Source organism: Lagopus muta, chromosome 3 (assembly GCF_023343835.1).
Source record: "Lagopus muta isolate bLagMut1 chromosome 3, bLagMut1 primary, whole genome shotgun sequence".
Taxonomy (NCBI): domain Eukaryota; kingdom Metazoa; phylum Chordata; class Aves; order Galliformes; family Phasianidae; genus Lagopus; species Lagopus muta.
Window position 1 is genome coordinate 83,904,093 of NC_064435.1, and position 16,591 is coordinate 83,920,683.

Consider the following 16,591-nt stretch of genomic DNA (forward strand, 5'->3'; position numbering starts at 1 on the left):
TTTCCAGGTGTCCAAAAACTGAGGGTTTTATATGTTGCTGGTCATAAGAGCTTCTGTGAACATTTACACTGTACAAGCAGTGTTGATCTCTTTTCCACTTATGCATAGCCAGGACTTGCTGTATTAATAGTGGAAAGATATGTTCTTGGAAAGGCATTTAGTCCAAAAATTTAGCTTGAGTAGGAAAAGAGTATTACCTAGTGTGAAATCTGAAGTTTAAGTGTGCTGTATATAGATTGTTCACTGTTTGCATTTTCCATGACATGTTGACTTTTCCCCTTACCTGGCAGGTATCTTGATTGTCTTAGATAGTACTGCTTTGCTGTTGCATTGGACCTTCCAGAATCATTTCTCATTACACCTTTATTTTCTGCTCCTGGCTGGGTACAGTGTGAAGCTTTTGGTTCTGGCACACTGAAAAAAAAATCAAAATGTTCAAGCTGTGTAACCAACAAGTCCACCTTAGAATGCCATGAGCTGAGGCTGGCTTAAGGATGCACTGCTCTTCTCTTATCCTGCTTTCATCAGTAGACTTCATTCCCACAGAAAGTAACAGCTAAATCTCATATCTCATGAGAATTTTATGTGAGAATATGAAAGTGGAAAAAAAGAAGTGTATACAATATATAGACTTAAAAGTAATTAAGTAACTGTGGCAGAACTTCCCCTAGCCTCACTGACATGGGAAATCAGGTACCACTTCAGTAAAACACTGTTAAAAACAAGATAGACACCTATGGGATGGAAAGAATTACAGATATTACTGGTGCTACATCAATACCCAGCTCAAAGCTGGCCTGTTCACAGTGCTCTTTGCACTACTGCAGAGTTTCAGCAAGTTAATTTTTAGCAGATCTGTTTTAACCAATCTATAAATCTGCTGATCATTGTGTACTAAAAAACATTTTCTATAAAAGTGATTTTATAATTCCAAGACCTACCTAAAGAGACATTCCTTGTTTTTCTTTTCTTTTAACAGTGCAATGCTAGGCTTCTTTGAACATGACATTCCAAATTCAGCATCGTCCAGTTCATCCCAGCTGTCCACAGCCTTTATCAAAGTCTGACCCCATCGTCTCCTGCAACTTTTAGCACCCACTGTGCCATTCTGAGCTGCTTGTTTCTATTTCAAATACAAACAAAAGAAGAAAAAATACAACTCTAATTACTAAAACTTTATATTTTACATATAGTTGATTACTACTGCTTAAGAACATGGAAGGATTTTTTTTTTTAAACCACTGCACTGTACCTATTTTGGTCATAACCTTAATGATTTTAAGCACAAAATATATGACAAAGTTGGCAGGTATTTTGGACTGCCAACTTCAAATGGCTCAAACCTAGCTGACATACTCAATTAACATTCTGTTTAAAGGCCCAGTTCAGCACTCAGGCTCTGTTGCTGGTATCCTGCTGAACTCACACTCTTACTGGTGGTACAGCAATTGTATGCAGCTAAAAACCTTACTTTTAAGATTCTTACGAACTAAGAAATTGCAGGGTCCACGTGATTACAAGAGTTGCTCAGTTTGCAATCAAGAAAATGAATGCCATAAAAAAGGCAGCTTGGATGTGTTTAAAAGCAGTTTGGATGTGGTGCTTAGGGACATGATTTAGCAGAGGGTTGTTAGAGTTAGGGTGGTGTAGTTAGGTTGTGGTTGGACTTGGTCTTTTCCAACCTGAGCGATTCTATGACTCTAAAGGTTATTATAACAGACTGCAAACTGCTGTTAGAAGGAAACCAGGTATGTCTAACCCATGGCCCAGCACAGCTCACAGTGCAGTCTATGTATAAGTGGCCCAAGACAATCCCTCTTCTCTCAGCACGGCTCAGGCATGCCAAGAAGTCGGACATCCATGAAGTAACCTATTTTTCTCATTTGCTGACAAAATTTCAGTAAGTGATCAGTTATATTCTCAAAGTCCTTAATTATCTGACTGGTTTTTTTTATTTTTTTTAAATTTTTTTAATAAGTATGGTGATTTTCAGAGAACAGCCACATTGAATGCATTAAGGATTTGTAAAAGAACCACCTGTCTAAGTTAGGTATCTACTGAAGACAACTTACCCCAGATGAGTCTTTACTGATAGCTGGAAAAAATGGCTGCACCTGTGTCTGCTGCTGTTTTGACACTTGCTGGTTAGCTGTATTCTGGGGCACCTGAATTTGCTGGAGAGGCTGGTGATTAGCTTTTGACAGTGACTGTGGCTGTGTTTTGTCAGGTTCCTCAGGTGAAGACAGAGGCTCTGGCTTGGATACAGCTTCCAGTTTGGGTAAAGTTGGCTTTGGTTCTGTTGGCTGCACTGGTTTAGTAGGACTCTGCTTCTCCAAATTTTGTGGGGGAGGTCCTAAAACTTGGCCAACTTGAAAGTAAGGGTACTTCAGTGCCTAGAGAAGAAGATACGACACACTAACTGTACTTCAAAAAGTTGACTTTGGTAACTTCTTTGAGGATGTGGGCATGTTTCTGAAGCATTTGAGTAATCTCTACCACGGTAGTGAAAGACAGATGCATAAGGAGTTCATGTGTAAATGCTGTATTTATTCACCTGTCAGTTCTGCATTTTTAGCTTTCTCTGCCATACAGTTTAGTAAGATGGATCCACCTGTACATTTAATAGAAGTCTTTTTCTTCCTTCTGTGTTTGGTGAAGTCTGTTTTTTTTATGTGCATTTTGCATTTAACTCTATTCTATATTCACACAGTAACAAATTACAACTTAAAAACAGGTTGTTTCTACTATAGTAAAAAATTCCCTATTGCATGCTTTCCTGCTAACTATATTACATATCTTACAAATACACCAGTTCTTCCTGTGGAACAAGTTCTTCTGCTATCTCTGGGTCAACTCCTCTTTGTTAGTTCTCAAAGAGATTTCTTGCCTCAGCTGTTCTTGAAAATCACTGCCTTTGTACACCCTTCTATGAAAACACATTAAACTTTCCCTTTTGGTTATGGATTGCTGCTTCCTTGCCAACTCTCTTGGGCAGAACCTGGTTATTTGCTGTCATAATGTACCATGCAGCATTCTGCATAGAGATGTATAGCACTGCACTACAGTTTGATCTCAGTGACTGTAACAACACATATGCTTTATAAAGCAGACAAATATGGTTGCTGTGCTTTGCACCTCCTCCTTAACCACTTCTGGATCACTTTCATCATGTCCACCTATGATAAACTCATCACCTTCCTTTTGTTTCTCAACTGCACTCTCCTCTCATACCTTCTAAACAGAATTGCATTAGCTATACATACTCAAAAATAAGTAGAATGTATATATCTTTGAAATATCTATACCTAATTTTCTAAAATTAACCTAGGAAAAAAAACCTGTGACCTTGGTGACTTATTGACATGTTCTTCTCAAAGTTCTTCCCTTATCACTCAGTACATTGTACAGCCCATTTCCTAGTAAAAAAACCCCCCACTATCCTGCACTCTCCCTACTGCATTCCATCTGCAACTTCACAAAAACAAAGCTTTGTTTTCAGTATCTCCCAATGAAGTGTTCAAAAGTGTACTCTAGCCTTCATTATGATGACAATCAAATTGTATTTCTGCATCTACCAATTTTTGCCAGTGCAAGACAATGCAGTCTTGTCCTTATAATTTAGGTGCTCAGACCTGGCTTGCTGTAGGTCTCTTCTTTGGATTCCAGTTCAGCATATCACTCATAAGCTGTATGGCTTCACTGCTTGCATTTGGGATGAGAGTTTTTAAACTTATAGGGACGCACTGTGGGAAGCGGAAATTCATGGCAGAAGAGAGGTGGTATCCTTCTGGCCAGTCACTCTGTTTAAAAGGAAAGAAGGACAAGTTTAAGAAAAGACTAAGTGTTTGAGGGATTAGATTAAGTTGTATTTTTCTGTAGCTTGAGTCATGCTTGGCCTGTGTACAGTGGCCTTCCTGTGTACTTGGCCTTCCTGTACAGTGAAAAACAAGCATTACTAGTTTTCATTGCCATTGCTGTGGCATCAGTCTCAAGTGGCAGTCCTTCTTCTGTAGGTGAAGGGGGAACTGTCTTTGTGCATACAACACTTGGATGTACACTCTGAAGGAGAAGAGATTGCAGTAGGTATCAGGAGCAGCTAAGCACATCCCATCCATTACAGAAATAAGCTTAAACAGTTGATTTCTATGTACTTCCTACATGGGAATACCAGAGTTGAGGCCTTTCTACCCAGCTGCATGGAAAAATACAGACCACAGCCTGAACAGGTAACTTGCCCATGAGAAAGGGCTCATGTTTGGTTGGGAACACAAGTAAACAGCCTACAGTTTCTGCATGCAGCTAGAAGAAACCTGCTTGTGAGAAGTTCCTTGGCAGCTGTGACCAAGTATCCTTGCTTTCCACAAAGGATCTTTCTTACCCTGATACATGATGCATTATTGTCTCCTGCTGTTATATATATGGCCACAGTACTGAGGGGGGTTAGGCTGGCTGCCATCATTATCTGCTGGGGGGTTAATCCTAGGGTGGACATGCTACAAGCCTGCTACTCTTAGTAATGAGGACTCAGCAGAGACTGACTGGCTGGCTAACAGCCCCATTAACACAAGTACTCCCTATTAAACTGATGGGTATTAACTTGCATCTGTGTATTTTCTTTGGGATCAGTAAAGCTTATGCAGAAGCACTGGCTCTTTTGCATTACACCACCCTACCATGTTTGTGCAATCATGATGTGGACAGATGTGCAACCATTCAATCTATCACTGACTCCACCATTAAGACATTCGGTGATTTAACTATAACCAGACATCACTGCAATAGGAAAATCATGATCATAATATGAGAACTTAGTGGGTTTTTGTGTGAGAGTGTTAAACTTTCAAGAAGTAAAACCTGAAGTCCTTGGTTGCTTGATAATTGCACTGTTTGAATACAGAATCCTAGGACTGGCAAAGATCTCAAGAGATTATCTAGTCCATGCTCCTGCCTCTTCTTCACAGGTATTATTGTCACAGAGTTTGCAGTTCCACAGCCACAACTGCTACAGGCAGTCTATTGCATAGACTAACTTCTGAAGAAATATTAGCTGGGTAGTTATCCTCAACTATTTAGTCAAGAATAATTAGAACTGCATAAGTACAGCACTCAAAAATCTTCAGTAATATGTAAACTGCAACTAGTCTTACAGGAAATTCTGAATTCTAATCTTGTCTTCTAACATACTCAGTCCTTCCTTGCCTGTTATCTGCCAATTTACAAAGGAAAATCTATTCCATCAGTAGGTCTTCAGTCCTGCTCACCACACCATTCCTGATCCAAGCCAGGATGAAATAGAGCGAAGTAGTTCCTGTCACTACTAAATATCATTAAACAAAAGCCAAAAGCAACCAAATCAACCAACAGAAGTCATCAGCACGGTATCACAGACTTAAACCACTAAAAGGAAGGCAATTTGGAACAAAGACAGCTTCTGGGCATAACTCCTGTCATTCCTTACAGCAAGTTAATGGAATAAACGAGTCTACATCTAAAAATTCAATTCATTAAAACTTTATCTGCAAAAACAGAGTACTAAAAGAACTGCTTGTGTTTTTCATAATACAGATAACATTTCACCATAAACAAGTCATTATTTGTGGTGATCAGTTGTATTATAATATTTAAACACCCTTCTTACAGAGCGATGTCCCTGAAGAATGCCTCGGCATTGTCATAAGGAGATAAAAGTTCCAGGACTGCCCAACAGATGACAGAGGCACAAAGCAACTAATTACAGCTTTCTGATCTTAAGAGGGCTGACTTACAGTGTCCCTAACCCACGAGCTCTTTCCAAGAGGCTACAGTTTTCTCTGAAGTATTCAGGCAGTGTTGCTCCCTCCTTTCTCAAGCAACCAGCTACATGCTTCTTTTCAACAGCTAATAAAGTTACAGAGCCACACCAGTGACCTCAACGCTGCTCTGCTACACTTTGTTAAGTCTCCCTCTGACCTGCTTGCATGCCCACAAATTGTGCTATGCACTGAAAATGTTCCAGAAGCCCAAGTGTTGTTCTCTTTCTTAGATAATTTGATGAGCTGCTAAACATTCTCATTCTAGTCTTGTGAGCTGCTCAAGAAAGAATTAACATCTGGGTTTGAAAACTCAATTCTTGAAATACTGCTGCATATTACACATTACTTCTGATGCATGATTGTCACAGAAAGCACTGTTTTGTATATAACAGTTTTCACCTACTCATCTAGTCTCAATTTTCACTGCCACCAGTTATATATATCTCATATATAACTCCACCTTTGACCTTTCATACTCTGCTCTCTCATGAACTTGCACCTGTTTCCCAGTACATTCTCTTAGATCTTTTCCCATCGCTTTAAGCTCCTAGCTAAACTTACTCTACTTTAATTTTAAGCTTACTGTTCCTCAATTCTCTACTGACAAGAGCTCCTCTACTGTATGAGAGCTACACTTCATTTTATATTGGCACAACACCAGTGGTTTTCCACAGCTAGAGACTTCGTTCAGTCAGTAATTTCACAGGTATCAGTTTACCTCATAATACATCTGTCATCTCTGACCTTAGCCACCACTGTTTTCTTCTGTAAACATATTTTTATTATATTGCCTTTTTTTTTTTCTATTTTCCCAACTGATTCAAAATTTGGAAGGTAAGCTTTCCTTTTATTCCAGTTGATTCTGAAATCTCCTCACTGCTTCATTAGACACTGCAGTGTCATGATGTCTATCCCTGCTTACACACTCCCTTTTCTTCATCCTGCTTTGCTTTCTGCCATCACATTCTTCGACTTTTGTCAAGCTACAGTGTTCATTTTCTCACATTCTTGGTTTGCACTTGTTTTGAGCACTTCTTAGGAATTCATTCTCTTTTGAACATTCTTTGACAACTTCTACAAACTCACTGACTCACCTTTCCAATCTGTGTTTCTGTGTGTGTCTGTGCATTTCAGCTGTTGCATTCTGATTAGTTCACGTCTTTATTCAGTACAACTCACAACACTTGTAATTCAAGGATTAAGCATATTTAGTTGGTACGAAAAAACCAACACGTCTTGTAGGTAACTTGCAGGAAGTATTTGTTATGCAAAACAAACTCATGTTCATATACCCATTTCCTGAAAACTTTAACAGAAGTAGATATAACTGTACACATTTTTACATGCACTACCCAAGTCTCCCTTGTAGGTCTTAATTAATTTCTGATAGAGCTAAATATCTTGAGAAGTCATTCTCCTTCATTGCTTTGTCATTAAGGACTCTGTACAATGGAGTTGTGCTTGAGATCAAGTATTTCTTCTATGCTTAAAAAGTAAGAAAATATCACAATTCAACTTATTCAGAGCAACTTCCACAAGCTCCAAATTCTAGGTACCAGCCTTGAAAAATGGGAGTTTTGGCAAAGGAAAACTAATCAGTTGTGGCAACATGAAATCCTAAGACCAGGGGTGTTTTTTTGGTTGTTTTTTCCCAGTTCTTCTGATGTGCATGTCTTTAGTTAACTAAACAGCTTTATCTGACTTTCATCACAGAGCAGCACATAATAGCAGGATATAAAACAGATGCTTATACAGTGCAGAAGTCCAGTATTCTGTGCCTTAGCAGATGTTTCAAAAGACAGAGTTGAGAAAACTTAACTCTGCAATAAAATTACTAAAACAGACTATTTGTATGTTCTGGAAGTGCAATAACAATAAATAAATAAAGTGATTATAAAATATTGAGTAAGTGCTATTGCATGAGTTCTAGAAGTCTTACCTTCTTTGGAGTCCCTAATACTTGGCAAATCTTGAAGATTTCATCTACTTCACTTGTGCCTGGGAAAAGGGGTCTCAGTGTGTATAATTCAGCCATGATGCTGCCAACTGCCCATATGTCAATAGGTGAGCTGTAAATGGATGACCGCAGCAGAACTTCAGGAGCACGGTACCTATGAGGATGGGAAAAGGAGTACATAAATTAAAATGGCCATCAGAGAAAGGTAGTTCATTAATACAATGTATTAATTGCATCCTGTACTTACCACCTGGTGGACACGTAATCTGTATACGGTGGCTGAGATCTCAGCTCTCTAGCCAAACCAAAATCAGCTATTTTTACAAGTTCTGGACCAATACAAAGAAGGTTTTCAGGCTTCATGTCTCTATGAAAAAATCCTGCAGGAGATTAAGGAGAAATTAGGGTAAATTGTGTAATTATTTCTTAAATAGCAAGGTCCAACACTCATCCAAAATTTTGGCTTTTTTTTTTTTTGATTCAACATAACTGAATGACAACCCCACTCCCAATACACACACTTAACCTCCGGTGATTATTACACCACATATTCTTTAATTAAATTTAAAAGATGTCTGTGTTGTGCTCAGGAATGCTAATATTAGTAATTCAGGCACATTAAGTTTCTTGAATGCTTAGTGCTGGGCTGGCTTTAGCAGCTGTGCACCTGGAAAGCAGGTAAGTACTTGAGCAAATCAGTTCTGCTGGTTAATTAGTAGGCAAGATCTCTTTATAAAGCAAACTGATTGATATTCACTTACTACACAGCATACTTACTTACAGCACAGCATACAATTTCTGCATGCAAAAACTGACAACCACTGTAAGCAAGTGGCTGAAATTATTACAGTGAAATGCAACTGCTTGAATTTACCATCTCTCTTATTCCTAGATACTTGTGTAGAAAGCAAAACACTAATACAGTAACTTAGAAATGGCAGTTTTACCATGTATTTTAGCTTTCTCGTGTATTTCATGGAGAAGGAAGGAAAAGAAAATGCTAATAATCAGGAAACAACATATGACCTTGATCAGAAAGACAGAAGCCATCAATTTCTGGCTATCTGACAGCACTAAATGGAACTGAACCCATCAACAGGCTGTGCCAGAATAAGTCAAATCCCATCAGAAATCACTTTGAGTGAAACCTTAACTCTCTTTGGAAAGCTTTAAGGATACCACTGTCATGTGAATGACACATACAAAATAAGAGTTAACTAAGAGAATAGAAAATAATTTCTGAAATGCAAAGGAGTTCAGTGTCAGTGTTTCAGAATGCAGTTTCCAGATGTATATTACACATGATAATCAAAAGTGCTGTGAAGCTGTTGTTGATGCAACCACACAGCACCTTTTTTTTTTTTTGAATGTGCTTGTAATTGCTTGAATAGTCTCAACTCTTAAAATATTTCAATGCAAAATGTATTTGATAAGGAGATTATTTGGATTTTTAGTGACCAAGTTACAGTTAAATATCTTCTATGACTAAGGATGCCATATTAGTTATGATATCTCAAGACAGAACTGCCATGTATGAGGTATAAATGCTCCTTAAATAGATCTTTCTGGAGTAACAGATATGCACAGCACAGCATTTGAGCTTCTTTAGTTTGTTTATTCATACAGTATCTAAGAAAAGATAAAAGTATTAAACGTGGAACTAACAATATCCAGTGTTTTCAAAAGGAAAGCATATCTGATTATAAAAGAGGTAACTTAGATGTTGTTTAAAAACACCATATTTGAAATAGTCTGGAAAAATTTTTACTAGAGATAATTAAGAGCCTTTGATGAATATTTTTATTGTTATTACTGTGTTATTGTGTTTTTTTTCTTATGAAAGCATTATACAAGCAAACTCCAGTGTCAAACCTACCGTGTTTATGGATGAAAGCTAACCCTTGCAGTATCTGATACATCATGTTCCTGATGACTGACTCAGGGAACAACTTGTTTCTGTGAAGAAAGATTAATAATTTCACATAATTAAGAGACTGTTTTCTCCTGTAAGACAGAACACACATTTCCTCATTTTGCACAGTGTGTCCCAAACAGATCAAAACAGACCTGTTAAGTTTTACATACATAGACTCACACAGCATATGTCAAAAATACTGCTTCCAAGCCATAATTTTGCTCACTGTCTTTACTGCAGAGTGACTTCTCAGCAGAGATGTCTACTTGCAGATGAATCTGGCTGCCCTGTACTATGCTTGACCAAATGAATGCACACACTGTATCAGAGCAAGCACCTGCATAGCACCATTGTGTATGTGCTACCCAGTGGTGCTCTTATGGAAGCCTGAGCAAGAGCAATGCTTTGCAGCTGTCAGTGAACATCACACTAATGTTGCTAACAGCTACTGAAAGGCTTTGTGCACAAGGAGATAAAGGTACACGACAGAACCTGAAGGAAACACAGTAAAGGCAAAAAGAATTCGAAGAAAAATGTTATTTAAATGGCAAGTCCTAACCTACAGTCCACCTGAAAGCATTGCTTTGTGCTGTTTCTCCAAGACTATCACATCATACAGCACATATAATGATCTTCATGTACACTCGTGCATGTTCACGAGAAGATGATCACCCCCACCTTAAGCCAAATCCACTAGCAAAAGCAGAGTGAATGGCATTGGTCCAATCCTTCATGTATTAATGAAGGCTAATAAAGAAAAAAGTATTTGGAATTTCTCTTTTGGCTCAGTAAATACAAAAGACATGCAAGTTATCACATGAATAACTTCATAAAGTCTTACTCCCAGGAATATTACAATGTGCAATGCTGTTATGCTAAGCAGTGCAGAATTTTACCCTCAAATAAGCAGGTGCAGCAGATTCTGTTCACATCAGTAGCACTGCAAGAGCCTAAAACAGAAATTCCAGTATGTTCTTCAAGACAGTGTAAGAAACATACATAAAGGATGACAGCACACTACTTGTTCTCTGAGAAAGACGTACCTGTCCTTCATCAACTGATAGAGATTTTCCTTCATGTATTCAAACACAAAGTAAAGGTGGTCATTTTCTCTTATGACTTCTTTCAATTTTATTACATTGGCATGATTTAGCTTCTTCAGGGACTGTTTCAGAGACAAATACAGGGTTTCAGATAACTTGACATTGACTATCTCCTTACCTGAGCTGCATGTGTACTATGTAAAAGTTTCTAGTAAGGAATTAACAGAACATACCCATCAGGTATCCAGCCTGTCCAGATGCCTCCATGGGGCCATTCTACCCCCCAGAAAATAGACTGCCAACTTGGTGTCACCTGCAAACTTACTGAGGGTGCACCAGGTCATCAATAAAGATATTGAACAGGACAGGCCCCAGTACTAACGCCTGGGGAACATCACTCATGACTGGTCACCTGCTGGATTTAACTTCATTCACCACCACTCCCTGGGTCTGGCCATCCAGCAAGTTCCTTACCCAGCAAACAATGCACTTTTCAAGCCCTGGGCTGCCAGTTTCTCCAGGAGAACACCATGTGTCAAAAGCTTTCTGTTTTTATGAATAAGGATACTCCCCCTTGCAGGTTTCATTTCTGGAGACATTATGTGCTACTTCCGTTAAGTTAAACCTAAACTGTGGATATTCAAGTTATGGACACTCAATTCCTCTGTTAGGGAGTTTTGTATTTACAGAAATTCAGAGGCCTGAAACATGGGACAACTTGAAATTTAAAGCAAAGTGTTCAAGGTCAGGCTTTATTCTGTCACTTGGGTAGCCAAGACTTCCAGTGTTTTTAAAAGTGTCCCAGATACATGATATGAGGACTGCCTAAACACCTAGAAACACGTGCTAGAGTAGGCTGGTAAAACACATGAAAAATGTCAAATTAATTGTCTTCTCTCAAAGACAAGAGGCTCGGCTACAAGACATGGCCACTGCATGAGAATGGCAGGATATTCCACAAAGCAGAAGCAGCTCTAGGAGTTCCAGAAACCCGCAGCTTTTGGAGCCTGTGACTCCCACTTAAAAAGTTCACTGAGTTCGACCTGATGCTTGTGCATAGTCTAAGCCCTTTTCCTTCAGACAGACCTAACCAGACACTTATTTTCAAGTGTGGTATGTTGACCATTTTACCTTGACTTCTCTCAAATTCATGCACTCATCCCATGAATAGAACTTCCTTTTCATTCTGAAATAAAAGTCAAAGAAAGTATTTTCAGTAACAGAGGATGCTTTGAGAACAAAACAAGATCCAGCTATGCTATGTTCTTAATACAGCACTCCCTCTTTCTTGGACCAAATTTAAAACATTCCACAATACCTTTCAGCAACATAATCAAAGCAAACATAACTCTTACATTTATTAGAAATTTAAGATATTTCATGATTGACTGTTGCAAACATTTGTAGTTGAGTAGTTAACAGGAGATAACTTATACTATAAAGTATTTCTAGAAGCATCGAGGACGCACAATCCTGTTGCATCACTTGAACTGTGCCCCTAATAAGGAGGACAGCAACAGTGACACTGAAAATAAAACATGCATTTTGAAACAAGAAAAGCTACTTCTTTTTGCCCAAGTCACACATTGTAGGAAAACAAGAAAACTTGAGATCTGCAAAGCATCTTAACTGCCTGAAATTATAATTAGTCAACTGTACAGATCAGTCCTTTTTTTTCAAGCCTATTCAAAGATATTAATAGTGAAAAAATAACGTCATTTTTTCAAGCAATATCCATACATAAAAGTATTACACTTGTACATAGACTGTTGTGTTTATTTGGAAGTCTTAGGTAAAAATATGGGTAATTAGGTGTTAATCAGATTTTGGGACTGGGTTGTGAATGCCATGTTCTTTACTGCATTTCTCTACAGTTCTAGATCCTACAGAGCAGCTATTTAAAACTAATATTTCAATTAAGAGGCATTCATCTTCATTCAAAACTATTCCCTTTCTAAATCCCCAACCTGAAAAAAATAATTAAAAAAAAAATAATCACACAAAACAATTCCAAATCCTGAGATACCAAGAATGGAAAACATTTCTCATAAAACATTGCTCCATTTACCTGTGAGTTATGCAGATGAACGCATCTCCAGATGTATTAGAAGGAAGTATGACCCACACTCACTCACTTAAGCAACTGATTTAAATGTTTTTAAAAAGAGTCACTCTTTTTTTCTTGTACACAGACTGCACAGAGCAATAAAGTCAAAATCTTACATCTTTCCAAGTATCTTTTCTCTGTGCAGACGTTACGTACCGTTTGATGGCCACAAGCTCTCCTGATTCATTGCTCTTTCCCATCAACACACTGCCATAGGTGCCATCACCCAGCTGCTTCATGATTGTGTAACGGTTCATTTTTTCTTATCCAACTACAGTTACTAATTTATGAAGTTCTGGATGTCTTCTGTATTTTTGAAGGATTTTTTTGCCTTTTGATTTTTTTTTTGTTTTTTTTTAGAGAAATCTTCTTCCAGATAGCCTGAGGTTGCTGGATGTTTCCTCATAACAGAGCAGGATGGTCACCGGTCTCCTCTGAATTACATGTATTTTGAGATCCACTGAGAGGTAGAAGAGCATGGTAATTCTCAGCAGATCCTGAAAAAAAAAAATAAGTGATTAGGTAAATATGTAATTTTATGGTGTTTTAGGCAAAAGATACCCTGTAATTTCTTTATAACAGTAACCTGAGATCTATTTGTGTTCTTTAAAATAGAACACCTCAGTATGACTAGTTACCTTAAATCCTTCAGGTGCAGAGTCTAGGATTAGGGTCAGAGTAAGCAAGGAACAGACAGGCAAGATTACTGTCACCATTCCCTACTCCTACAGAATAGAAGAAATATAACTAGACCCAGGAAAATCTAACAACTGCTCACTGCAGCATTTATTTACTGTAACCTAAATGTTTAATACCATCTACTGTTAACCTAATTCCAGCATTATCTCTATGTATCTGCTGTTTAAAAATCCAGAATAACTCAAGTGAGTTGACATGCACTGTCAGCCTACTTCAGCAAGAGATGCAAAATTCAGCACGCAACTTTATCCTCATGCCAGAATTAGCTACAGGTTGGTAAGGCTGTCCAAACAGATTGAGGCACTCAAACTCAGTAGGTGACAAATCTCAGGCTTGAGATTTACAGGTCTGGCAAAACGCAACAATAAAATTGGCCCTTTGGGAGCGTGAAACCAACAAGCTGGAGCAGGCATCTGCTCAGTAAGAGAAACGCCTGCCTGGAAAAAGCACTGAACAACCTCTTCTGGTTGATGCACCAGATGTCAGGTTGGTGCAGAAGCCTTTCTTTCTCTTCTTTGCACCCCTTTGCCAAGTCCAGTTCCAGCTGTGCCTTGTCCATCCGCACACAGCTTAGCTGTGAAATTTCAGGATGTTCCTTCAGAACTCAAACAGAAATGTCAAAATCGCTCTGTGGAAAGGCATAAAATCACACAAAAACTACATAACTCAACATCAATATTTAAGAACCATAGTACACATCACATACATTCACCATAACATGAATGCATGCCAGGCTGTTCTACTGATGACTCTCATGAACAAGTTGACGTAGTCACTTATGTTAACAGTCTGATAGTGATAGGACAAACAAGAAAGGTTTTAAACTAAAAGAGAGAAAACTGAGGTGAGATGTTAGGCAGAAATCATTACTCAGAGGGCAGAGAGGCACTGGCACAGCTGCCCAGAGAAGCTGTGGTGCCCCATTCCTGGAGGTACTTGAGACCAGGTAGGATGGAGCCCTGGGGAGCAGAGCAGGTGGGGGCAGCCCTGCCTAAGGCAGGGGTTGGGACTGGGTTGGGTTTTAAGGTCCTTTACATTCTAAGCTGTCCTGTGATTCCATGTTTCCATGCTCTAGACAACCAAATGTTGCTACAATCAACATCTGCACGCTTTGTAAAGTTGTCATAGTAGTTCTGTCTCCCCAACAGATGGGAAATCCTATTGCAAACAACAGCTTCTTTTATACTCTTAATGACATGCTGCCTATAATCTCCTCACACGGGATTACGGAAGGATGAAAGCAGAGGACAAATAGAGGACAAAATGCAAACACTGGAAACCATCCACTGATTTGTGTACACTTAGAAAATCTGAACTACTACGTATTTTCTAATTTTAAGCAATACTACTAGTGATTTTAAATGCCTGCCTTTCAGTTTAAATCAGAATTAATAACAGCCAACTATCTGCATTTCTGCCATACCTGAAATAGCCATAACCAAACGTTCCACCTCCGCACATTAAACGGGCTGCCCACATTAAAACACAACCCGAAATACACCACTCCAACAGACAGAGCGGGCAGGCAGGGAAAACACAACCCGGTTTACACCAACCTGTCTGCCAACGCGGAGCTCAGCAGCCCGGCTCACAGCGGGGCAGGGAACATCCCATACACGTCTCTAAGCGAAACATCGCTCCTAACCCGCACCGCTGACCCGCGCCTCCTGCCCCAGCCCCGCACCGCCCGCTCACCGCAGCGCTCCGGCCCGGCGCCGCCAACCTCGAACCGCCGCCCCGCCGCTTCGCCCCGTTGCCGGGGCGATGCAGCGAGTGAGCGGGGCCTATGGAGGAACACGCCCCTCCGTGATCACGTGGGAGAGCGGGGGGTTAAAAGCCTGAGCCAAAGGCTGATCGTGGCTGCAGTGTCTTTTCTTAAGCTGCGATGCAGCTGTTTGCCCGCTCTTCTTACGCGGGAATGTGAGCACACTCACTGCTAATTTCCTGTTGAAAGAGTCCTCTTTGAGTGTTGATGCTTGGCTGGAATGCTAAGCATCATGGCTTGGAAATGGCTTTGCAGGCAGTGACAGCAGGTATGCTGTAATTAATTGGTGTTGTGTGAACTTCATTTTGCTTTTGTTTAGGTTACTTTGATTAGGTTATTTTCCCACTGATGGCTGTGTTGCCTATGGATTCCTGCAAGCCCATGGAGGTGCCCTATTGAAATGCCCTCCCCTTTTTGTTCAGTTTTAACCGTAGCACTGCATTAACAGCAGTTGACTCCTTCTCCCTTTGTTCAAGAGCTGGAAGACCTCAGAGGTCCAGGGCTGGGACAACACCATGTGCTGTCCTCACTAATTCTCAGGTAGGTGGGCTCTAACACCCTGGGCTAACTTCTCGCCCTTGGGAAGAACTACGCCAATCCTAAGGCCTTGGTTCCTTTATCTGCATGTTGCTGCTGCTGATAATGATGGGAATCATAGATCGGAAGGCACCTTAGAGTTCCAACCCTGTGCCATGGGCAGGGCTGCTCCCACCTGCTCGGCTCCCCAGGGCCCCATTGAACCTGGACTTGAACATCTCCAGGGATGGTGCAGCACAGCTCTGGGCAGCTGTGCCAGCACCTCACCACTCACTGAGTAGAGAATTTTTTCCTAGTATCTAATGACATGAATGACACACGAGCTTTCAAAGGTGTTTAGCTTGTCTCCTCAGAAGATGTACCCCTGGATATTTGTTGTGTCCGGCTGCATGGTCCAGCTTTGTGAATGGGAGTAGCTCATTTGTATTAGATAACTCCCCACAAAAAGATGCAGAGGAAAACCCTATAAATCCAGAAAGAAACCCCAGAACCCACACAGGAAAAAGCAAGAAGCAAACTCAGGAGTTCTGCCCCGCTGCACCATTAATGTCTCCAGAGGAGCCCTGCTTCCCGCCTTCCCGCTACTGCCTGCGGAGATGATAAAGGCCTCAATGGGTGCCTCAGCAGAGAGCAACCGCTGAGATCAACAGAAGCACTCAAAAAATTGTTGAGCAGCCTCTTGTCTCTGGGAAGGGATCCTTTATACACCCAGGCTTTCAAGCAATGCCATTAAAAGGCTGCTTTTTGATATAAAGGGCATCCTCAGCCTGGGGACA

At 40.0% G+C, this 16,591-nt stretch overlaps 2 protein-coding genes across 9 annotated transcripts in view; one reads left to right on the forward strand and one right to left on the reverse strand.

The window, feature by feature from the left end:
- LOC125691368 (transmembrane protein 14C-like) overlaps nt 1–1,093 on the forward strand; it is a 14,895-nt gene extending 13,802 nt beyond the window's left edge. The window contains exon 5 of the mRNA XM_048940674.1: nt 980–1,093. The gene's annotated coding sequence lies outside the window, so the exon portion shown is untranslated. The remainder of the gene's footprint in view (nt 1–979) is intronic.
- The window catches only part of MAK (male germ cell associated kinase), a 22,384-nt gene extending 7,059 nt beyond the window's left edge, over nt 1–15,325 (reverse strand). For 3 of the 8 annotated variants that reach the window (XR_007376100.1, XR_007376101.1, XM_048940663.1), the window contains exons 1-11: nt 15,209–15,325; nt 12,971–13,311; nt 11,839–11,893; nt 10,708–10,829; nt 9,626–9,705; nt 7,997–8,129; nt 7,732–7,903; nt 3,633–3,800; nt 2,073–2,393; nt 942–1,123; nt 284–414 (exon numbers count right to left, since the gene is read on the reverse strand). Coding sequence is in view for 6 of the 8 variants with exons in the window: in XM_048940663.1 (XP_048796620.1) it covers nt 284–414; nt 942–1,123; nt 2,073–2,393; nt 3,633–3,800; nt 7,732–7,903; nt 7,997–8,129; nt 9,626–9,705; nt 10,708–10,829; nt 11,839–11,893; nt 12,971–13,071 (1,465 nt within the window). In the remaining 2 variants the exon portion in view is untranslated. The other 5 variants (XM_048940658.1, XM_048940661.1, XM_048940659.1 and 2 more) reach the window with 5 other exon arrangements.
- Between the last annotated feature and the right edge of the window lie 1,266 nt (nt 15,326–16,591).